The sequence below is a fragment of the Eutrigla gurnardus genome, assembly GCF_963514095.1.
Source record: "Eutrigla gurnardus genome assembly, chromosome: 17".
NCBI lineage: Eukaryota > Metazoa > Chordata > Actinopteri > Perciformes > Triglidae > Eutrigla > Eutrigla gurnardus.
The window spans coordinates 10,951,832-10,974,800 of record NC_139928.1 but is presented as its reverse complement, the minus strand read 5'-3'; the positions used below and the strand labels follow the sequence as shown (position 1 = coordinate 10,974,800).

At 42.0% G+C, this 22,969-nt stretch overlaps 1 protein-coding gene across 3 annotated transcripts; it reads left to right on the top strand.

Moving 5' to 3' along the window:
* Positions 1–1,587: 1,587 nt before the first annotated feature.
* On the top strand, positions 1,588–22,290 carry snx13 (sorting nexin 13). 3 transcript variants are annotated; one of them, XM_084033076.1, is made up of 25 exons: positions 1,588–1,754; positions 9,878–9,990; positions 10,097–10,199; positions 10,372–10,461; positions 12,260–12,381; positions 12,495–12,613; positions 13,429–13,533; positions 13,627–13,715; positions 14,011–14,094; positions 14,193–14,331; positions 14,676–14,764; positions 14,985–15,084; positions 15,580–15,773; positions 15,911–16,015; positions 16,124–16,294; positions 16,456–16,525; positions 17,105–17,283; positions 17,403–17,510; positions 17,603–17,713; positions 17,901–18,062; positions 18,307–18,378; positions 18,477–18,622; positions 18,888–18,956; positions 19,039–19,151; positions 19,721–22,290. In XM_084033076.1, the coding sequence occupies exons 1-25, from the start codon at positions 1,743–1,745 to the stop codon at positions 19,954–19,956; spliced, it is 2,901 nt and encodes a 966-aa protein (XP_083889202.1). In that variant the 5' UTR covers positions 1,588–1,742; the 3' UTR covers positions 19,957–22,290. The 3 variants fall into 3 exon arrangements, with proteins under 3 accessions (XP_083889202.1, XP_083889201.1, XP_083889200.1); XM_084033075.1 differs by lacking the exon at positions 1,588–1,754 and adding an exon at positions 1,957–2,120 and having other exon boundaries at positions 17,141–17,283; XM_084033074.1 differs by lacking the exon at positions 1,588–1,754 and adding an exon at positions 1,957–2,120.
* The last annotated feature ends 679 nt before the right edge of the window (positions 22,291–22,969 follow it).

Below are 22,969 nucleotides of genomic sequence, written 5' to 3'. Positions count from 1 at the left end.
ATAAAGGGGCTCTGTCCACCTGGAGACAGGGATCATGACCCAGAACGACACAGAGACCTCTTTTAGCTAACAACCTTTTTCAGTCACTGTGGGACTCATTGTGTTTGCGTCTTTGTTTCCGTCCCAAACTCCCTGCTCCCTCTTTGCCAGGCAGTGTAAGCTATGGCTCCGGTTAATGAAGGTACCACTGGGGCAATACATTATGCATTATCACCAGGTTTGCAGGCACCCACTGACATTATACGAATATATGAATTACAAACATCAATCACACTCCCGACAACGAGCAAGGAGCAGCAGAGGAGTGGAGAAGAGGAGCAGATTAGCAGAGCAGCAGAGGAGCAGATGAGCAGAGCAAAGGAGCAGAGCAGCAGAGGAGCAGCAGAGGAGTGGAGAAGAGGAGCAGATTAGCAGAGCAGCAGAGGAGCAGAACACAGGAGCAGAGCAGCAGAGGAGCAGCCGTTCTTTGTTCTGACATAAACCCCCAGAACCTTCAGACCTTCCCTACCCCACTCAAGTCCACCAGGCAAACTGGGAGTTACCTGATCTCTCCAAGGCCCCACCAACAACGCCTTGCTCTTAGACCAGTTTACCCGTGAGATGAAGTGTTTTGAAACATGGCCAGGGCTTCCCTCAAATGTTGTACATCCTCCTGGCTGGTGACAAAGATGTTTATATTGTCTGCATATGCAGAAACAACAAGAGGAGGATGGCCAAGACTGTGGGACCCTGGCATTGAGAAACCACTCAGCCGCTCGATCAACTTGCACAGCAAGGGCTCAATGGCTAGACTGTAAAGCTGACCTGAAATAGGACAGCCCTGCCTTATGCCTCTCTGCACAGGAATTGGCCGACCCAGCCCCGCCCCCATCTTCACCATACACTGTGCACCCCTGTACAATAAACCAACCCACTCCAGAAAACCACGCCCAATTCCAAAAGCCCTGAGTGCAGAAAACAAAAAGGAGTGATCCACCCTATCAAAAGCCTTCTCCCGGTCCAAAGAAACAATACCCAATTGGTCAACCTTGCAATCAGACTGCACTCTGGTCCTTCTTGTACAGTCTTCCCATATTTAACTTTGTTTGACCCATAGTGTCAGGGAGACACCATTTGTAGCTTATTCAAAATACTCTTTTTCTTTTTTTAGATTACCATTGGGATACAAGTGACATTTAGCGGTATTTTGCATCTAAATTTTTTTCTGTGATTCTCAGATTGAGATTTTGCTCATTAAAAACTGTGGCATCATCAGTCAAAATTGGTGGTGGTAGTGGTTGAATCCATTCTTAAAGGTAATTTAGTTTAATGACATTGTACCACATTTCGAAGAATCACACAGAAATCTCCCTTAAAGGTCATAAGACTAAAGTATTTTTATGTAATCAATCCAAAAAAATTGCCTGAATTTTATTTTCTGTAAAGTATTTTGTTCATCGTGTTAAAACGGGATAAGATATAAACATGATCAAAAATATTCCTGCATTGATCACGATTATCGTTGCTCTTGTGTCTGTCAATCAGACACGGGTGTGTTTTTGCGTCATCGCTGACCAGCCAATCGCATGACGACGTCCTGAAACAGGGCACTCGGGACGTAAACCTCGCAAACATGGCGACGCTCCGGACAGAGTACGGAGATTGGAAATGCGACCGTTTTTAACTGACAAAATAACCTCCTCTTCGCGTGTTACAATGTGGCGGGGTTAGCCAGAGCCGCCGCACGCACAGCCTTTTGGACGATGATTGCAGAGGTGAGTTAGCGCGGCTGAAAAAGACGCGAGTATCGCGACCGTAGTTTGTTTTCCAGTGATAGACGCGGCCAGTTAGCTCGTAGCAGCTAGCGCCCTAGCGTTAGCTCCCCGCAGGTAAACACACAGCGTTGACAGGGAGAGGACGAGTCACAGCCGCGGTGCTCACGGAAAGGCTGTCTGCTATAAGAGGCAGCCAGCCCGGGATTACACGGTTAACGCCAAGTTAAGGCGATGAGATTAGGACAGTCTCACTGTCAACACCGCGCTGGAGTTATCTCGACACAAGGCAATGTCGGTTGTAAGTTATGCGTTTAGATTATGAGTAACGTCCCTCAACGACGAAATTCTACATCACAACACACACAGGTGAGCAGAGAGCCGTTTGACCGGGTAGAGAGACAGAAACCGAGCCTAATGTTAAAGTTATGTACATCAGCGAGGTTGAGTTACAGCATAGTTGTGGACTAACGTTGACGTTACTGCTTACCAAACTGTTTATATGGTTATAAGCTAACATTTGTGTTCCTAACAAGCAGATAATGATGTCAGTCAGAATAGATCCTTGTTCTGGTCGGACACAAACAACCGGCCCAACACAGGTTTCCCCTAAAATATGAATCCTCACTTCATTGTTGCTGATCAGTGATCGATAACGCGGCATGATGAGCCAGTTTTTTTTTGTTGTTGTGTTTTTTGTTGTGTTACTTGTGATGACATTGTAGTTTTGCTACAGTTGTCACGTGATGCAGTTTCACTGGTTTCCTGATTTGAGAGAGAATAGAGACATCTGCTGACAAGCACACTGTCCACCTCTCCTGAGCGGCAGGTGACCTCGGCACATCCAGGCACCTCTCCAGCAGTTTAAGTACAGTTTTAGCCTCTGTAATAAGGCTTTAGCCCCGCACTGCTCTGCATGTCTGACAGGGAGTACTGATTTCTGTGCAATGTGCAGTCAGGTGTTAAACTAGAAATCAGTAGCTCTTTGCAAAATGTTGCTCCCTGCTAACCTTTAGTCTGAACTAAATGACATGCTTGTATTGGGACATCCTGTGCTGCACAACAACTTTTGTGTCCTTTTATAAATTACAGGGTTGTTACGGGTCAGGAATTTCTGGAATATCGGGCACTTTTAGAAGTCTTTTCCAAACAGGGAAAGTCAGCGGATTTGATTTTGTTTTTGTGCCAAGTCATGTAATATTAGGGAATTTTGTTTGTAGCATGTTTCAATTTGATCAAAATGTAATTTTTACCATGCTTTATCTTTTTTTTTACTGGATTATTTAATGAGTTTCCCCTATTCGTGAGTGGTTGTTATGGTTACTTTTTCAGTGCTAATTTACTCGTCGTCAACAACAAATAACACAGTAAAAGTACACTGTTCAAGGAGTGAAAACGTTTGTAATGTAATGGGTTTAAAATACTGTGGCTGTTTTTGTCTGCCCAACACAAACGGCCTGTTATCAGTCAGTCAGGAACCCTGCTGTTATGAATTTATTTTAAAGTTGGGTCAGAGATGCTACAGAAGATACAATACGATACAAATAGGGCCCTTTCAGCCATCACCACTGTCATTATCAAGATCTTACATAGGAGGCTGTTGCCACTACCTTCATTCTGTTCATTATAGTTTGGTTCCTGTTGTGATTTGCATTTGTGTCAATTGATCTCATGTACATGTTTACACACTAAGCTGTAATGCAAATGTTGCTGTCATGTTCTGTAGTTCTGTTGCACATTTAATAGTAAGATCAGGTTTGGATGTCGACATTGGCGTGGACTTATATCTGTGCGACTGATTAACTCCTTTGTGCAAATGGCGTACACACAAAGCTTGATGAATACACCTTTTTTTTACACTGAATTAGTTTGTTGTAGGCTGATAGTGCATTGTGTGTTTATCCACAGGCACACAAAGTTATCTCTGTGGTTTCAACCCTGGCTAAATCTCATTAAGGTGTCTTAATCAAAGCTTGGTAGACATTAAGGCCAGCACACTGTCTCATCAGGCCTACTAGTCATCTATCCCATATCTCCCTCCTTCCTATAGTAAATAGAAGAGGTTGCCCGGGCAAACATGCTAACACTTATCAAGCATTAAGCCTCATACATACCTGTGTCTTGTATCTGGTTATACATCTGTAGGGTGTTGAGGTCATGCTGAGACACAGAATGCATTTCACCTTTGGCAACACAGTTGGACTTGTAACATCAATTTGTCACCCGTACTACATGTGCTCACATGTATCTACCACCACTTCAGAAAGTCTAGTACTTCCTTCTGCAGTGATGAAATAGTCCAAGACGCCTTGTTAAATGTTAGTAGGGCTAACGATTATAGTGTGGATATCATAAAATTCTACTCTGGCATTTTTTCTGTGTATGTAGTCACATGCCCATTACCCCTTGTAACATTTTAACCAGAATTTCAAGTATGTATGAGGTGAAGTACTCTGCTTGTACTCCGCTTGTCAAACTAGTTTTGCTGTGATTGCAAAAGAAGAACAGTATATCAAATTATCTCAGATTATATTTTTGTGTTAGGTTCATTATGAGATACTGGCATGTTGAAGAGTCTTTTCTCTCCTGCTGTACTTGTTGCTCCACGCAATGTTAATTTAGTTAAATTAATGGTAGTTTAAGGCTTGTTGAAAAGGGATTGCACAGCACAGGTTTTAAAATAGCTTGTAGCTAGATTCAGTATCTTTGCTCTACTGACTATATTGTTTCTGAGCTGATTTGTTTGCTTTATTTGACAGAGTAGGTTAGAAATGATGGTGACTTTTCAGCCAACCTGCCATGGACAAGACGACATACTCTGGCAAACTTTTCAGTAACATTTTGATTAAATGTATGTATCGGTGAAGGATAGCCTGAACGTTTGAAATTTAAATAAAGGGATAGAACTGCCACCATAAGTGAACCCCAGCATTAGACCCTGAATAACCAAGTAAATGTCTTCAGTCTTCAGAAAGTGTGGAGGATTTGTTAACATCTCCTTATAATCCTGGTGATATCAGTTCTCTTTTTAAAATGAATGACAACATGAGACATTTTTCTTGTCCCATCTGGAAGTTATTGGTGGTGCAATTGTTAAATTTATATACTCTTTTCATTCTAGAGGTTTAATCATAAAGCTAATTTGATAGCTCTTTGCATTATGGTAGTCCTGGTGGATTAGGTCAGCATGATCATGCCCACTCACTCTCGCTGTAAGGCATTAACCATGGCTCTCCCACAGGAGAGCTTTAATGGGCTGAGTTAACCTCATGCCCAGTAGCTACACTTTCGCTCGTGGACTTGTGTATCTATATAACAAAAATAGCAATTTCCACCCGAGTTCTTCCGACATGTGTGTGTCTGCGTGCAGTATGTGTGTGGTTGTGTGTGGCTTTGTTTTCAAGTTGTGCCAGGAAAGCTGGGAAACGATAATCTCCAAGACACTGATAAGAGGCTGTGTGTGCAAGTCTGAATGTGCCTGGATGTCAAGGACGTCCAACAGTGGAGCACTCCTCAAAAACCTTTCTATGTGGCTGTGCTTCTGTATGTTTAGATTATTAATTGCTGTTGAAGTTGCTCTAAGGAAAAAAGCAAGACAGAGAAACGGGCAGATGAAAGTAGAGTAAGGACACAAAATCAATATATGAGCAAAGTTATACACCGTTCTGAAGTTATTTTAGTGATGTAGTAAAGTGAACACGAAATGAATATTTCATTACTTGATCCGTGGCCATCATATTAACAGTAACATAGGTAATGATTTTTTTTATCAGTGCATCTTATCACTTAATTGATTAATTATTTGAATATGTACATGAAGTAAATTTATATATGTTTTTGAATAACAGACACAACCCCATTTCTGTCTATCTGCAAATGCAGACCTCTTGTTCGGCTCCCAAGTATTATTACACTCCTTATGTGTGTCAATTCAGTGTGGGTTGCGTAAGGAGCTGCCTAGATGTTTAGATGGCGTGCGTGTGCGCGTGCACGCCCGTGCGTGCATGCGTTCCCGATGGGTTGGGTGTTAATCACTGGAGCAGATGGTTCATGTTTAAAACCCTGTGTAAGCTGTAATGACTCAAGAGTGTCGGTTATCGTCTCTCCTACATAGACAAGCCTCCACAGCCTCATCGCCTGATCACACAGCCCTACTGAGAGCTTCCACATCCATTGACGTCACACTACACACTACATTCAAATACTTCCTCTGATGGGAATGATTACATTCGGTTTGCTGGACTTGGACGATATTTCTTTCATAAAATGAGTGTTGTTGGATATTAACATGAATCAGCATAATACAGTGATTGACCTACATTGGGGAAATAGTAGCCTACAGATGTACAGACAGTGTTGTGAACAGGTGTGCCAACATTAACATCAACAAGCATGACTCTGTCCGTCTCACCTATGGTGTTATTGTGACAAAACGTACTCTGGAGACTTGGGTTTTCTCCTGGAGAACTATCTCGTAGTGTGTGTCACCTGTTGCTGATCAATCATGTGCTTTGAAAACGAAAAGAATTTGAAGACTCCCGATTACAAGATAGCAAGCTGTGTAGTGTGAACAGCGATCTGCCGTTCATGTAAGATTTGTGGCAAAGTATAAACGTATCTGTGAAGATCATTAGGCCTCATCCACACATACCAAACTTATTGTTTTAAGGGGTGGGGGCAATGACATCATCATATGCCTATTTGCCATCTACATGAACACGAAACGCAACGTTTTGTGTTTACACACAAAAACATTTCTGCGTGGACATGGCCTTACTTTGTATGTCAACCAAACTCAACTGTAATAATACTTCTTCAGCCAGCCCTATTCTCTTCCCAGAGTCCTTGCCCTGTTGTTAGGGATTTTGTCTAAGCCAGTTATGACTTGAGAGAGAGAGGGTAGTCTAGCCAGTTTGGACACATTCTGCAGCGTGGTCACCGGTGTTTTCACATGCACTCACGCCACTTGGTGAAGGAATATAGAGGCACTTTGTGAACGTAGAGCTACGTTCATGTAGCTCAACATTTCTGCTAGGAGAGTTCATCTTGGCCATGTGGTGAATAGTGTAAGAGTAAGCATTCATGTAGCCTGATCAGGGAAATCATTTGAAAATGAAAGTTTGATAGGTGAATTATTTATGAATTCTATTGAAGTTTTGTTATGGGGAACTTGGCCAGCATTATGATGAGGACTCATGTTGAGCATATGTAAGTAAGTTTAATGGTTGTGCAAGAGTTGTCACTTTATCCGCACTATGCTAATTTGCACAATCCACATGTGCATGTGGTGAAGAAGTGTGTGACACACCGTGGTGTTTCCAGTGTGCTCTGATGATACTGGCATTGGACAGCTGTTTTCAGTTTGTCTATGCAGACACTATACTGTATATGTTCCCATCTCATAAACCATACATTAATAAATAAAGTTGTGTTCACTGCAGCCCTTTTACACAAAAACTAAAAACCTACTTGGTGATATTTGTAGTGTATTAGAAAATATTATTGAGAGCTATTGATGTTTTGTTCTGCAATTCTTTTAATGCTATTTATTTACAACTTTTATATAATTAATTTATATAATAAATGTAATTTATAACTGATGATGATGATATCATCTGCTGCGGGGGCTCAGCAGTTGATTGTAGCTGACCACGAGTGTAGCCCCCCTCACTGCTCTCGCTTTGGTTTGAGTTAGTTGGTAACTTTTACATTTGAAAGCTGCTTATAGAATAGTTACGGCCTACCATCACAAATGACACTGCTGGATTGAGTGTTTATGTAAAGGTGGATATGTAAGTAACTTGTGATCTGAAGTGAAATTACTTAATTCTCACTGTGTGAGAGAAATCGTTATTTAATTTCTATACAGGTGTGTGAATTCTCCCGTCAGTGTGTTTTTATAGATCACAACTTTTGCATGGAAAGTGCTGTATGTCTCTTTCAGGGCCAGGTTTATTGTTGATAACCACAGGACATTATTTTATAAGTTTTATATTTTATGTTTGGCTGCTGCCCCTGTCAACAGGAGGACAGCTTAGCTTATGTGCTGCTACTGTTCCCGTACATCTAATCTTGGTGATACACTCACTATAATCTCTATAAACAGATTTTTGATTTGCCATGTTGAATCTGTAAACACTGAGTTACGATTTTAGTATAGGAAGAGTTCTGTTTTCTCTTTGTAGTCAGAGTAGTAGAGACTAATCACATTCAAGCAAGCTTTCCAAAGGCAAAAGAGGTGGAACGTACGTGCTGGAATACAATCTCGGAGCCCACCAGCTGTCGTCTGATGATGATTTTGCTTTTGTTGGTTTAAATTGGTTTGTAAACTGGCAACTCAGTGTTGTTGTTGTGTGATCAGCTAGTGTTCTGACTACGTTTGTTAAGCTGATCTGGAGCCAATCAAGTCATTTTTTAAACCGGTTTCAGCTTTATGAAGCCTGATCCGATTGAGATCCTTTGTTCAGTGTAACCCATCGTGCTGTGGATAGACCGTAACGAACAATGGTGGCCAGTTTGAATAGAGATATCCACAATGACAGCAAAGCAAGCACAACAACATCCAATGGCAGAGTAAAGTAATTATGTAAATACATTCATTCAGGATACCTGCATCCTGTACCATCTCCAGCCTGTCCACTGTCATACTGTAGATAGTCAATATCAAATTACCCAGAGTGGAAGTGGAAATACATTTCACTTATATATATATTTGACTCATTTTAGAGAAATGCAAGCCCTATTTGCAATCAAGCATTTATAATAAGACTGATAATTCAATTACAAGTTCAATTGAGAAATTAAATTCACTGTCCAGTGGTCCTTTCTTGCATTTTCTATTGACGTTCACTCATTCACGTTACTCTGACCACATTTCTCAACAGCAGTTCGCATAGATTGTCAATAGCCTCTCTGTGTTGTGTTCATGCTATAGGTTGTAATCTGGCCGGCAGTATGTGTGTCATGCGATTGTCCATAGCTGGCTGTGGCAGAGAGGACAATGTCTCAGTGTCCTGAGGAAGGTCTGTCTGTCCCTGTCTGCCTCCATCAGGGGAGCTGCTTATCTAAGGAACTCTGGTGATGAATGTAGGGCAGCCAAAGATCATCACAGCTGATCATCACAGTGTTTGCCTGTTGGTTGTGAGCTTTATACAGTGTGTGATTATGTGAGAGCTTTTCATTTAAACACCATTGTGTAGATAACAGCGATGCAATACACACACAAACACTTGGTAGCCTGATTGATACGGGACTTTTCAGGCCTACAAGGAATTAAAAAAACTCGGGTCTAGCTTGAGCATATATCTAATATATTACACTGTATGTACACAGCCTGTTTAAACACAAGATGTCGATTACATTCCGATCTTTGATGTAAAAATTTCAGTGTGTATTTCTTGTGTGTCTAGAAACACAGATTTTCTTGCAGTGTAATTGTTTGAAAACGACACATTTACTGTTGTTTTGTCCACAACTCCTTATGTTTTTCTATATATGGCCCGTAGTCAAAAATGTTTGGCCACCCCTGTACTAGAGTAACTTGCGTAGAGAACTGGGACACAGATTTGCCAGCTGGAAACCATAGCTCGGTTTCCTGCACTGACACAATAACAGGAAAACCATAGGATGTGAGACACACACACACACACACACACACACACACACACACACACACACACACACTGTGCCTGATACATTCTAACAATACAACACACCACAGTGTGTCTTTTTAAGTAATATTTTCCTGTGCCGACGTCTTAACGTGTAGAATGGTGTTTTTTATGTGGATGACATCATCATGATGCTCGATGATTGATTTATGTGGGGATTTTTCTTTACAACAGAAGACTTTGTTTGAAATTATAGGTTTGTGAACAAAAAGCCTATCAGAAATAACACTATCGTAAACAACACAATATATAAATATAGTATATTTTGAGCGTAGTCTTAGTCTGCATATTAAAACTTCTGTCGTTAAGTCTGTCAGTGATAGGAGATGTAATGGCTCCATGAGGCCAAACTGAGGGATTCTGTCTTCTGACCAGTTTGTATGACTCCCAGGCTGGTTAAAGTATAAACTGAAGTGTGCATGGAGTGTTTACCCTGTGTTTTTATTTGTGTTGCAGGCCAGTCTGTCCATCTGGGGATGGGGGGGTCTTGGAGTCGTGCTATTCCTCGTCACCTTTGGACCCTTTGCCATATTCTACCTGGCCTTTTATATCTTCTGCTTCATTGGAGGGTGAGCAGAGGACCACTTAAACCATCCGTCACGTCTCTTTCATATTTACCGCAGCACCTGATAGACCAGTTTTAGCTGTTCTCTCATTCTCACTTCTGCTTCCCAGGGGCTTTGCAGTCACTCTGCTCTATGGAAAGATCAACTCGGAGAAACACCTGGAGAAGTGCGAGCAGTCTTACTTGCCACCCACGCAAATTGGTATACTGAAGGTAAAGAGCATGCATTACGCACACACACACAATTCGACCACGCCTACACAAACAAATGGACTTGTAGAAAATCAAGTTCCTTTGTTTGAGGAAGTCTGCTTGTCGGTTACGATGCGGATCATTAGTGCGTTTTCATTGGTTGTCTTTCTGTGTTTCTTTTCGCCTCCTTCAGACATTGGATGAGATGAAGTTGGAGCTGAAGCCTATCAAGATTGACAGGAGACTTACTGGCTCCAGTTTCATAGATGAACCACTACAACAGGTGCCCGTGTGTCTGTCTGTCTACCAGCTCTGCCAGCAACACATTTGCACCTTTTTGACTATCAGAATGATCGAGTATCATGATTAAAAAAAATATCACACGTGAGCAGCGTTCTGTGTTTTCATACATTCCCTTGTTTGGTACCACCAGCTCAGCAAAAACTCATTTATTCATTCTCACTCAGTTTATAAGGCACACCCTGCTACAACTATTGTAGTCTACTTACCAGTCAAGTTTTTAGTACTACCCTCATAGTATAGATTTAGAGTAAGTATGAATTACAGTGTCACACACTGCGAGGCAAGCAAAGGGTAACAGGGTTATGACTGGGTGACAAACACTAACACTCCAGACACTTTGGACCCTGGCCCACTTTAGTCACTGACTCGTCAGGGGGCCCAGGTCAGCAACTTCAGAGCCTCAAATCAGGAACTAGTCATAACTGTCAAACAGTGCATACCTAAAGCCTGGAAGCCAAAGTGTCTCCTGTTCATAGGAAGTTGGCTCCTTGTGGTTTGTGTCATCAGATTTGTCTTGAGCAGGATTCCTCCCAGCTGATCAATGCTGGCCTTTGTCCGACAAAACATAATTATTTTTCCAACAAATGAAAATATAATCAAACAGAAGCTCTAAATAGGTAAATTAAATAATAACTTTATTACATTATAATGGGTACTTACAAAACATGTTGCTCACTCACATTCTGCAGCTTGAGTTACTGAATACTGCATGATTTTTAGTCCTGCTTATATGTTTATTATGAGGTTGAGAGATAGTTGACTACTGACTAGATAACGTCATCTTAATACTTTTTATCTTGGTTTATGTTTATTACTTTGTCATCCATCAAAAAGTTGGTTGACCAACAACATTTTCGTTTGTTTTAATTTAATAGTTAATCAACTGCTTTAGTGGGGGTTTTTGTATTTAATTACTATGTTATTAAAACAATATTTAATCGTTTTGAAGACTACCTAAATCATGTAAGCAGATAATGCTGTACTTACATGTCCTTCTAAAATCTTATTTAACATTCTTTCCAGAAAGAAACTGAGAAACTGTCCTAACAGAGAGTGGAACTGAATACTCTTTCCATCATGTGGCTTAAATAAAAGGCTGTAAAAGGGCTGGAAAGTTCTACTCCCTGGCAGTGAGTCTGCTGGTAATTGATCCAGAATCTCTTTAAGCTTAACACTTTCGTAAATAGACCCTCGAAATGATCGTTGGTCTGCAGCGTTGGAGACAGGCAAGACGAGTGGCTTTTATCTGTTGGTCACAGTTTTCCTTTCCACCCTATCCTGTTGTTACAACACAACGTAAAGCAGCGTGGCCGGCGGTTAGGTGCAGACACAGCAGTTTGTGATGGTCAGATGACACCGGCCCCTCTACTATGGTACTTCTGTTTCTTCCTGGGAATGCACATTAATCATTTCAGCAGCACATGACACCTTGAGCACCAGCACCTTGAGGTCTCTAGCACAGCGTGACATCGTTTAACCCTGTTTCATGCGCTCTGAAAGACGTTTATGGTCTTGATTTTTCTGGCACATTCTATTCGTCTTTTCTCAAATGCACAAAAAAACCATTCAAAACAAAATCCTCCTTCCCTCTGCAGCTCAATTATTTGCCTATATTGACAGTTACATTGTTCCATTTGATGACGACAATCAACAGATTCATTATATTTCAAAAAACGCTTTTTTATCCATCTTGCTCGCACTCAAATCTTCCACCTCCCTCAGTCCAGCTCATCAGGTTGGCTTTACTAAATGTCTTTCTTATTTCTCTGTCTCTGTAGGTGATCCAGTTTGCTCTGAGAGATTATATCCAGTACTGGTACTACACCCTGAGTGAAGACGATTCCTTCTTACTGGAGATCAGACAGACCCTGCAGAATGCCCTCGTCCAATTCTCTACACTGTACAAGACATACGTTTTTTGTCTCAATATTGACTGTTTTATACAATCCAAATGTGCTGTTCTGTCCAAATGTTTACATGCTCTACATTATTCTTGTGTGTTTATGTGCCAAGGTCCAAAGAGGTGGACTGGCAGCCTTACTTCACCACTCGCCTGGTGGATGACTTTGCCACCCATTTACGTGTCTTTAGAAAAGCCCAGGATCGCCTCGCTGACAGAGAGGACAAGCAAAGTAAGCACATTCATACACACTTTTCTTTCCGACTCCTCACAGTAATCATTAGCATGTTTGCCATACCTCCTGAGTTCTTGATCTGAATTTAACGATGATTGTGATGAATTAGTTCTGAGCTGAAAGGGATAATTCTCCCCCCAAAAAATGACTATTCGTATATCCATTACTCACCGTGTCACTTTGAATTCCTGAAGAAAACCTTGTTTTTCTCGCATAACTAGAGAAAAGTCCTGATGAATTGAAGTAAACGGAGGTCACGTTTAATAACTATTACATCAAACCATCGGTTCACAAACTCACACAACTCCTGCAGTATAATCCAGGGCTCATTTATCCAGTCGTATGCTCACTACTTACCAAACACATGCACCTTTGCTGAAACCATAGTATTTAAAACAGAGGAAGAGTAACGTGTCTTTTTCAGCCTGTCTTCCCATAAATGCAGGTGTTTGGAAGGTAGTGAGCATACGACTGGATAAATGAGACATAAATGAAAATTGATATATTGATGTTTTAATATAGTTTACCGTCGTCAATCACGGCCCCCATTTACTTTAGTTCATCAAGTCTTTTCTCTGGTGTTTTTATTGCTTTGTCACGGTGGAGGCATGTGAGACAAATAAAGTTTTCTTCACAAATGTGAGGTAACACAGGGTGAGTAATTGATATACAAATTATAATAAAAGCATAACTTCCTAAAAGTTTTTTTTTTTTTAATCCTTCTTACACAGTAAGATTTCATTACAGAAACATTTTTCAATAGAGTTGTTGATGAAGTCAGGTGATGATGACAAACAGTGATGTCTGAACAGGGGATATAACAGAGGAGCTGGTGGACTCCTTCTTTGAGGCCGAAGTGGAGATGGAGAGGAAGATTTGTCGAGACGTGGTGTGCACTTCACAGAAAGATGAAGAAGGTAAACCCACACATGTAATGTGTCCAGCCTCCTCACACAAACGTGTTTGATGCTGTAACGGGTAAAAACGGAAATGATGTGTGTGTGCGACAGGTTTTCTTCGGGACTTGTGTGAGTTGCTTCTGTATCTGTTACTACCTCCTGGAGATTTCCACAACAAGAACATGAGATACTTCCTACGGGTGAGAGCACACAAACAAACACAGAATCCCACTCTCACTTACACAGTCTGTCAAACGATCGCGACACACTCGACTTCATTGGTGAAAGATGGGAATATGAGGCGCATATTCAGTCACACTATATGTCATACAACCTGTGTTGTTAATTTATTGTGTAATGCTGCCACTTTGGCTGCCAGCCAACCGACAGCAGGCTCCCGAATAGACTCCACTGCCATACCAGTAACTACCTCATCTACCTGTAGTGCAAGTTCAGTGGTGAACCTGAAAAATGCCGTGTGATGTTTTTTTTCAGGAGGTGCTGGCACGTGGCGTTCTACTTCCTCTGATCAACCAGCTTAGCGACCCGGACTACATCAACCAGTTTGTCATCTGGATGGTGAGAGTTGACACTCACACGCATCCATGCTTCCTGTCTATTAGCCATTAGTTGACCTGGTATTAATGTTGTGGACACGTAATGTGATTTTTGTACAGATTCGCGACTCCAGCTGTAACTATGAAGCCTTCATGAACATCCTGAAGCTGACGGATAAACCTGCTGAGCTGGAGGCCGTCAAGGACAAGGTGCTAGAGGAGCTACAGTACCTCCGCTCACTGGACACTGCTGGAGATGGTGGGCACTCACTTCTTCCTGCTGGCATACACACACACACACACACACACACACACACACAGGAAACTAAAGCAGTTTTCTCATGTGAACTGTCAAGAGACATTTCATAGACTTTGTACTAGGGAGCCCCAGGGTAAAGTCTGGTTCATGTCTGGTTCATCTGATGCAGACATTGGCATTCTCTCATACAGCTCCTGCAGGTAGTGTCTAGGGTTGAAAAGCATGTGTGGGAGGGGCTTAATTAGCCACATGAGAAAGATGACACAAAATGTAATGTGTGACTAAATAATTAAGTGCATTGCTTTTATCTCCACCCTTAACGTCTTTGTTTCTCTGTCCTTTAGACATCAATGTGATCAAGAACCAGATAAACAGTCTTCTGTTTGTGAAGAAGGTGTGTGAGACCAGGATCCAGAGACTACACTCCGGCAAGGTGAGAAACTGCAGCACAGCCTCATAGTGGAGGATCCAGCAAAAACATATCAGCATCACTTATTGTTAGTGTGATGGTAAATCATTGTCGGCAAGTCCCAGCTGCGATCGCTCAAAGTCAGTTTTGTTGAGTTTTATCTTTTGGAGTCGGACAAAGAATAGTGTTAATGTTTCCGCTTTGTGTGCCAGACTTCACTTATCCGTTTTGCTGTGTCGTGTAGGAGGTGGATGCCTTGAAGCTGGCGGCCAACTTTGGAAAGCTGTGTGTTATCCCACTGGACCACATCCTCATCCATAACATAGCCCTGCAGTTCTTCATGGGTAATTCTGGAAATACATCATCACATGGCCTTAATCCCAAACATTTCTCTTGATATTGCATAATTGATTCCATTTCTTCAGAAAATATAACCCCAACCTGTCTCGTTAAGCACGCTCCTTTTCGGTCCCACATGACCTCATCAGAGACTCTTAAAGGTCACTTCACTTTACAGATCAGATTACGTTAGTGTGTTTACGTGTGTCTGCAAACTAGGAATCAAGCCAAGTCGGATCTTGTGTGGAAAATGAGCAAGAGCCAACAGCCTCGGCATTATGGCTGATTCTGTCATTTAAACAGTTTTTTGTTTTTTAAAGAAGAAGAAAAAAAAGTGAAGCAGCGGGGTCACAGTATCATAATCTTATTTACATTTTAACTCGAGTCAACCACGATTGTAACAGTTGATGGATATTTAGTTACAAGACCAGCTGCCAGAAAATGCTGAATGTTAAAGGCACCGGCCCACTTACTATGCTTCCATGTGTCTCTTGATCCAGACTTCATGCAGGCAGCCGGGGCCCAGGCAGAGCTCTTCTTCTGGCTCACTGTGGAGGGCTACAGGGTGACGGCACAGCAGCAGCTGGAGGCCATGCAGGGCTGGCAGAAGGATGGCAAGAAACAGCCCAGCGCCACCAAGGGGCTGCTGAAGGCTGCCGCACTGGGTGTCTACGAACAATACCTCTCGGATAAGGTGGGAGTCGTGTTAAGATGGAGGGTTTCTTGTTTGCTGTAATTTCTTGGTGAATTATGTAACTGCTTTCCTTAGCCTGTGTCGTCTAGTATTTTGAAAAAGTATTTGATGGCTTCTCTTTTTTTCTTCCCCAACAGGCGTCTCCCAGGGTGCAGGTGGACGAAGCATTTGTAACAACACTAGGGGAGAAGCTACAGAAAGACGACCCCACGCCAGAGATATTTGATGAAATCCAGAGAAATGTACACAATCTTTTCTTTACTATTTGATTTAACTGAACACAAATAAATGTGCTGCCTTGCCCTTGTTTCCCACCTCTAAATAAATTGTTTCACACATTTACATCCCAGGTGTATGACATGATGCTACGTGATGAGCGCTACTACCCCTCCTTCAAGCAGAGTCCTCTCTATGTCCGCATGCTGGCAGAGTTGGACATGTTGAAAGAGCCGAGCTACCGGGGCTCTGATGATGGTGAGGGAGAATCCTTCAACGGCTCTCCCACAGGAAGCATAAACCTAGTAAGTCTTCTTCACTTCCTGCTGCAGGGCTCAGAAAAATCCTGACGCTGAGGCACACCCGGCGTTGTTTTTGTCACCCGTCATCCACAGTGAAGCAGCACCGTACTGTGATACTGTTAGCAAACTGTCGTGATATGATAACTTGATTCTTGTGATTTCAGTCTTTGGACGACTTGTCCAACTCCTGCCATGATGATTTAATGCACCTACATGCCTTCATCTCTGACACAGGTACACACAGAGTCTTATACACTCCTTTTGTGAGCATTATTGACAAAAAGTTTTAAAGCATGAGGGTGTTTTCTTTAAATCACTCTCACTTTAAGTCTCTTTTTGTTTGGTGTTCCCGATGATCAATGTTGACGAGGGGTGTATGCTTGATTCAAGCCATTTCTGTATGCTCGTCAGATTTAAAAACATTTAATCTGATTATCTCTTGGTGTTTGGGTGTTGTAATGGTTGGATGTGTGAATTTCTTCTGTATATCAGGTATCTGTTAGTCCCTCCCTACATGTTTTTTTCTTTCAACTTTTCGCTCCATTCATCATTTTTTGCTTTTCCACTTACGACTGTTCCAGTATTCTTTTTCTTCCATTTTATCACCTTCACTGTTTTTCTCTTTTTCCTTTTTCCTTTTGCCTTTTTTCCTCCCTTCCTGTCATTCTGTCACATTTCCCTCCCTTCCATCACATCGGCATGCATCTCTTCCTTCCTCCCCCAACAACACTTTGAACCTGCACATACTTCTTCCATCTTTCTTTTCTGCCTCATCCTCCATTCCCATTTTGGATGTATTTCCCGTTGCGGTAGCTGACCCTTCTCTCCCCGGCTTCTGGGGTGCTGCAGGGGTGTGCAACGACCATGGTAAGACCTACGCGCTGTACGCCATCACTGTGTTCAGACGCAGCCATGACGGCAGTGAGGACTGCTGGAAGACCTATCGCCGCTACTCTGACTTCCACGACTTCCACATGAGGATCACTGAACAGGTGCGTGTGAGAGATGGTGTTTGTGTGCCAGTTATTGAAGAAGTCAGCAACATTTCTGAGTTAGATCTTAGTGAACATAAGCGATACTCCTCCTGAGGGCTGCGTACATTCTGTTTTAGTTTGAGAACCTGACGTCGATCCTCAAGCTGCCGGGGAAAAAGACCTTCAACAACATGGACAGAGACTTCTTGGAGAAGAGAAAAAAAGACCTCAATGCTTACCTACAGGTAACAACTATATCTTAGTGTTGACTAGTCACATTATTGTCTTGCATCATTTTGTAGACTGTATATCAATAACTTGTGTGTGTGTGTTCCAGTTGCTGCTGAACCCAGAGATGGTGAAGGCCTGTCCAACTCTCATTCCTTACGTCTTTGACTTCCTAGAGAACAAAGCCTACAACAAGGGCAAGGGAGAGTTTGCACGCAAGGTCACTACATTTTTTAAAAGAATAAGCGTTTCAGTGTCATTCATTGACTACCAAATAACTGCAGTTATAATGTGTGTAGTTGAGATTTTAATCGCATGTATTTAATCACAGAGAAATGAGAGGCTGTATTTTACTCGTTGTTTTCTAAAGTACATTATTTTTTGTTTTTCTTTTATTCCCCCATCAGATAGACACATTTGTAAATCCTCTGAGGAGCTCCATGAGAAACGTGTCCAATGCGGTGAAGACCCTGCCAGACAGTCTGACCGAGGGCGTGACCAAGTTCTCCGATAACATAGGCCGCATGTCAGAAAGACTGGGTCAGGACCTGAAACAGTCCATACTCAAGGTAACGCCATCGCATAGAGCAAGTAGTTTGCACACAGGCAGACAGAAAGGGACAGTCAACGGGGAGGGAGACGCATGCTGCAAACAGCTGTTTCTATGCCCCTCCCCCAAGATGATTTTAGATTTTGATGATTCTTCATGACTCTCATTTAAATTCAGTGTGTGAACCAGGTGTACAACTGGGACTCTAAATCTTCTTCAAGTCAAATGTGAAAGAGGTCTGATGTTCCTCGTCTCTTTTCCAGGTGCCTCCACTCCTCCCCAAGTCGGACATTGACCCTGAACACTGTCGAGTCTCCGCTCAGCTTGATGACAACGTGAGTCAGTGGGCATGTTGGACGCTGCGCTCTTGCTTTATTTTCCTGGTGATTGGATCTATCTAAATGGTCTTTTGTGTGTTTGTTTGTGCATCTAGGTGGATGACAACATCCCACTGAGGGTAATGCTGCTACTGATGGATGAAGTATTTGACCTTAAGGAGAAAAACCAGTGGCTACGCAGGAACATTAAGAACCTGCTGCAGCAGCTCATCCGGGCCACGTATGGAGACACCATCAACAGGTCAGACACAAATTACACAGAGCAAAGTAATATAGGCACATAACACTTTGCTGTAACACTTGTGATCTTGGGACTTTGAAGACTTTTAAATTATCCTATGTATATTTCTTTCCGGCGAATTTATGGGATTAAAGTTCAAAGATCACAGGATTTTTGCACACATGTACACACATGTTCAGAGCTTCAGCCTCTCAGAAGTCTTTAAGTGCAGCTCATAGCGTCACAGTACAGGACAACCTGAGTCATCTTTCCTTTGTCTCTGTAGGAAAATTGTGGACCATGTGGACTACTTGACCTCCCCTGAGCAGGTTGCAGACTACGTCAAGAAGTTCAGGTAACCCCTCCTTTCCTTCAGATAACAGCAATTGGTCAAAAGAAACGGATGAATAACCCTCGGTGGCTCCGTCTCCATGTAGGGATTCCTACTGGCCCAACGGTATTCTAGCGGAGACGCCACCTCGTCGGGACAAGAGCATCCGTATGAGGACACGAATAGCTGCCAAGACCAGCCTTCTGGGTATCATGCCAGGTAAACACACACACAAACACACACACACACACACTGCAGTCTTTAATATTTGATCTGTTTTTCATGTGAAATGAGTTTGACTTAAATGACAAAATTATTGGTTGTATGGACTAGATTGAATATAATCTGATGACTAAAAAACACACTTTGACACAGGAATAAGACTAAATTAAGATAAGTAGTAACTAAAGGTTGATTAAAACGTAATTAATGTTCTTGTACTTGAACTAAAACTATGAAGCATAAAAATGACTAAAACCAATAAGCTTGTGTTGAGCTTTATTTTTAACATTTTTTCTAGCATCTGCCTTTCATCCTCACGTTTCATTTTGTAAAATATTTGGTTGTATGTTTAATTTCTTTTTTTATCCAACTAGCTCCATGCTTCATTCTTGCTCTAATGCCACATTAAAGGGGCAGTTAAGGGATCTAAATGCTCCTCTGGTCAGCCCAAGTACTGCACTGCTGTGAGGCCGGGCAAAAATGAACCCACCTGGAAAAGGTTCTTCTTTTTCATTTCCCTGAGTTTGTACACGATTCTGACGACTGTGTTTCTCTCCCTACGTCAGACGAGCTGAAGCACATCATCGGCGCGGACACCACGAGAAAGGGCATACTCCGAGTCTTCGACATGTTTCAGTACCAACCCATGAACCGCCGGCTAGTCTACGTTTTCCTGGAGGGCTTCTTGGAGACGATGTTCCCCCAGTACAAATTCCCCGAGCTCTTTGTCAAGCTGCACTCCCGCTCGCCACGCATCCATAGATACGGCCAGAAACTCAAATCATCCTCCCTCAAGAGGTGACAGGAGAGGACCGAGGCGACGGGACATGGGCCGACGAGACACACAAAGACTTGAGAGCTGAGAGAGTGAGAGTGGGGGGGCTTGATGTGAACGTTGAGGTATGTGTGTGATTTCTGCCCTTCCACTTCCCTCACACACTCTTTTCAGTACAAAACACTCCAATTATCGAGCTGATTATTTCTGTCCAGACAGAATTGAAGGATGAACAACACACACTCTGCCCTCTTCTCTCACACACTCACACAAACACACACACACTCACGCATAACTGTAATTTGCACCAAGACTGGACATGGCAGTCATTTCTTTTAGTTTCCTCCTCCTTTTTTGGACTTGTTACTTGTGTTTAGCATTGGGCCAGTCAATGCTGCTTTCTCCTGGTCCAGAGAGCAGACCACAAATACTGTATTATTTTTAAACCGCAGGAGAAGATAGCATAGACCCACACCTTGCCTTACCCTCCCACTTCTGTCTTTTGGCCATCTCGACCATCTCAGTGACCTGGCCACTCAGCTGTAGGCAACAGTACCCTCATGCTGTAGACATTTAATCTGCAAAAAGCTGCACACTTGTAAACATTATTTTTCATAGCAACCAAATATGTCAATAGCACTGGGTTTTTAAAATGTTACTGAACAAATAGGCGTCGAAAGAGATGATTTAGATTTTTATTGTCTGAATCTTTTCCAGCCTCAATGCCTCTCTTGAGACATTAGGATGTGTTTTTTTTGTTTCTTTCCAAAGTGTTACATCGTCTGTACCACCCATAATCCTCGAAGAATAGATCCATATCCCCTTTAATGCTACTGTCATAGCCTGTGACGACCAAAGCTCATGCTGTTCCGTTGGTGTGTGCGCACTAGTTTGGTGTTGGAATACTCTGAACTTTATTGTGCTTCACATCCTTAATCTTGTGAGGAAAGAGAATGCAAAGCCGACCTTTAGCGACCTCAAAGGTGAGGCTGTGAGGACACACCGGAGTGTGTTACAGTTGTGGGAGGCTCAGCTCCGGCTGTCCAAGCGCACTATCAAAGAATGTACTCTCTGGTCTAGTGTTTTTGGCTTGTGTAGAATTGTGTGAATGGGTGTGTGTGTGTGAGTGTGTGTGAGTGAGCGTGTGGTTTTTTAGCACGAAGATGCAACCCTCTTCAGTCAGAAACTGTGCCAGTGTGAGCTAGTGAACCAGCCTTAAAACTATATACAGTTACTGACCAGGATACGCACGCTAGAGGTAGCTGTCCTTCATTCGACTGAACGTTACAAGGAAATAAAGATAAAGATATATCCACTTTTATTAAAAGAAAAATGTCTTTAATTTTGTGCAATATTTTTTTCTTTCTTTAATGCATGTGCATTTGAATCATTGTATACTGAAAAAACAAAGTAATTCATATTGTTTTAATAGTAGGAAACATAAGAAGCTTCCCCAGAAATGTCTTCTTATCCCAACAACTTAACATTCCGTTGTTGTAAAAGTACAATTTTTATTTGACAGACTTGTTTTAAAAGTCTGAGGTTTTTTGTTTTGTTTTTGGTGTGCGGGGGGGTATTTTACACTTATCCCTCGTCCAGTCGTACAGAATCTGTGTTTTGGGTGTCGATTGGGCAGTGGCAGGGGGTTTTCTGTGTCGCAGCCTGATGATTAGCTCGTCGGGCTAAAAGTAGTTCAGAGGCAACCTCAAACAACTGCTTCTTTTTAACTCATAAGTGGCGTTTTATGCATTCAAGCCTGTTCTGTTGAGTGTGAACAGATCTTTGTTGTTATTAACTGACAGCTGGAGGGACCCATGTCCTGTAATGAGCACTTACCGTAGCAACTGTGGGAGGGCGATGGGCTGGACGGAGCCCCATTCTGCTGCAGCCATTGGATGGAACGCCCTCGTCTGCTTTGATTTGCTTGCACTGAGCAGCCCTGGTGGACTCTGTTGGGCCGAGTAGGAGGACATGAACTGGAGCCTCGCTTACTAGGAGGTGAATATTTTGTTCCCACGGTGGAGGAGGTGTCACTTCTAACTTTCTGCACATCTCTCCCTACAGGAAGGCTTGTCTTTTTTTTCTTTTTTTTTTAACCCCAGTATTTATGAATCTATAATAATGAAATTGTGCATATCTGTGTACAGTATGTGTTAATAGTGTGCCTAAATGTACTGTCAACTCTATTTTCATATTTTTCTTTAACCTAAAAAAAAAATTCAATCAGAATGTCATGATCATTTTATGCGACTGAAAATGACTTTATGGTGTTTTTTTGCATCATGCTTATCAAACTCTTCCTTGTGAGCAATTGTGCTCAAATCAGTATAACACTAATAAAAGATAACTCAGACTAACTGACCCACAAGATGTCTTCAGTACTTTGTATAGATCTGCAGGTTTGGTGTAGCTGCTCTGTTAATGAAAGGCTACTAATGTGGCTGAAGTATCCCTGATTGAAGAACCTCCTTGCTGTGTAATTTGAGGGTGTTACATTTAATGCAGGCACAAGGTTTACCAATTGTAGCCTTGTTATTGTAAGGTTGCAGTTTCCAAATAAATAGCTACATATTAAACACTACAAATCACAATTTATCAGTAGTACAGATGCAACTTCTAAGAGCCAAAACAGTAGATGATAACAGCTGTAATTATACCTGTGAAATACTGTAGCACTGTTAGGATTGTTGCCATTTATCTTGTAATAACGGGTCTCTGCCAGTAACGTAAAATGCAATGTAGTTATTAAATATCAGGATTCAAACTGTTAAAGTCAAATTCATTAATTCATTTAAATGGCAACTCAAATGGAAACATGCTACAAACAAAACTCCCTGATATTCTATGACCAACAAATTATAAAATATCCTTACATTCCCTCTCTGGAAAAGACTGGAAAAAAATCCCTGATATTCAGAAATTCCCTGACCTGTGGGAACCCTGGCAAATGTCTTATACTGCACTCCCCTTAATGTTGTGGTTATTTTATATCTCTGCATGCCCAAAATAACTCAAATTAAATTGTGTTGGATATAGATAC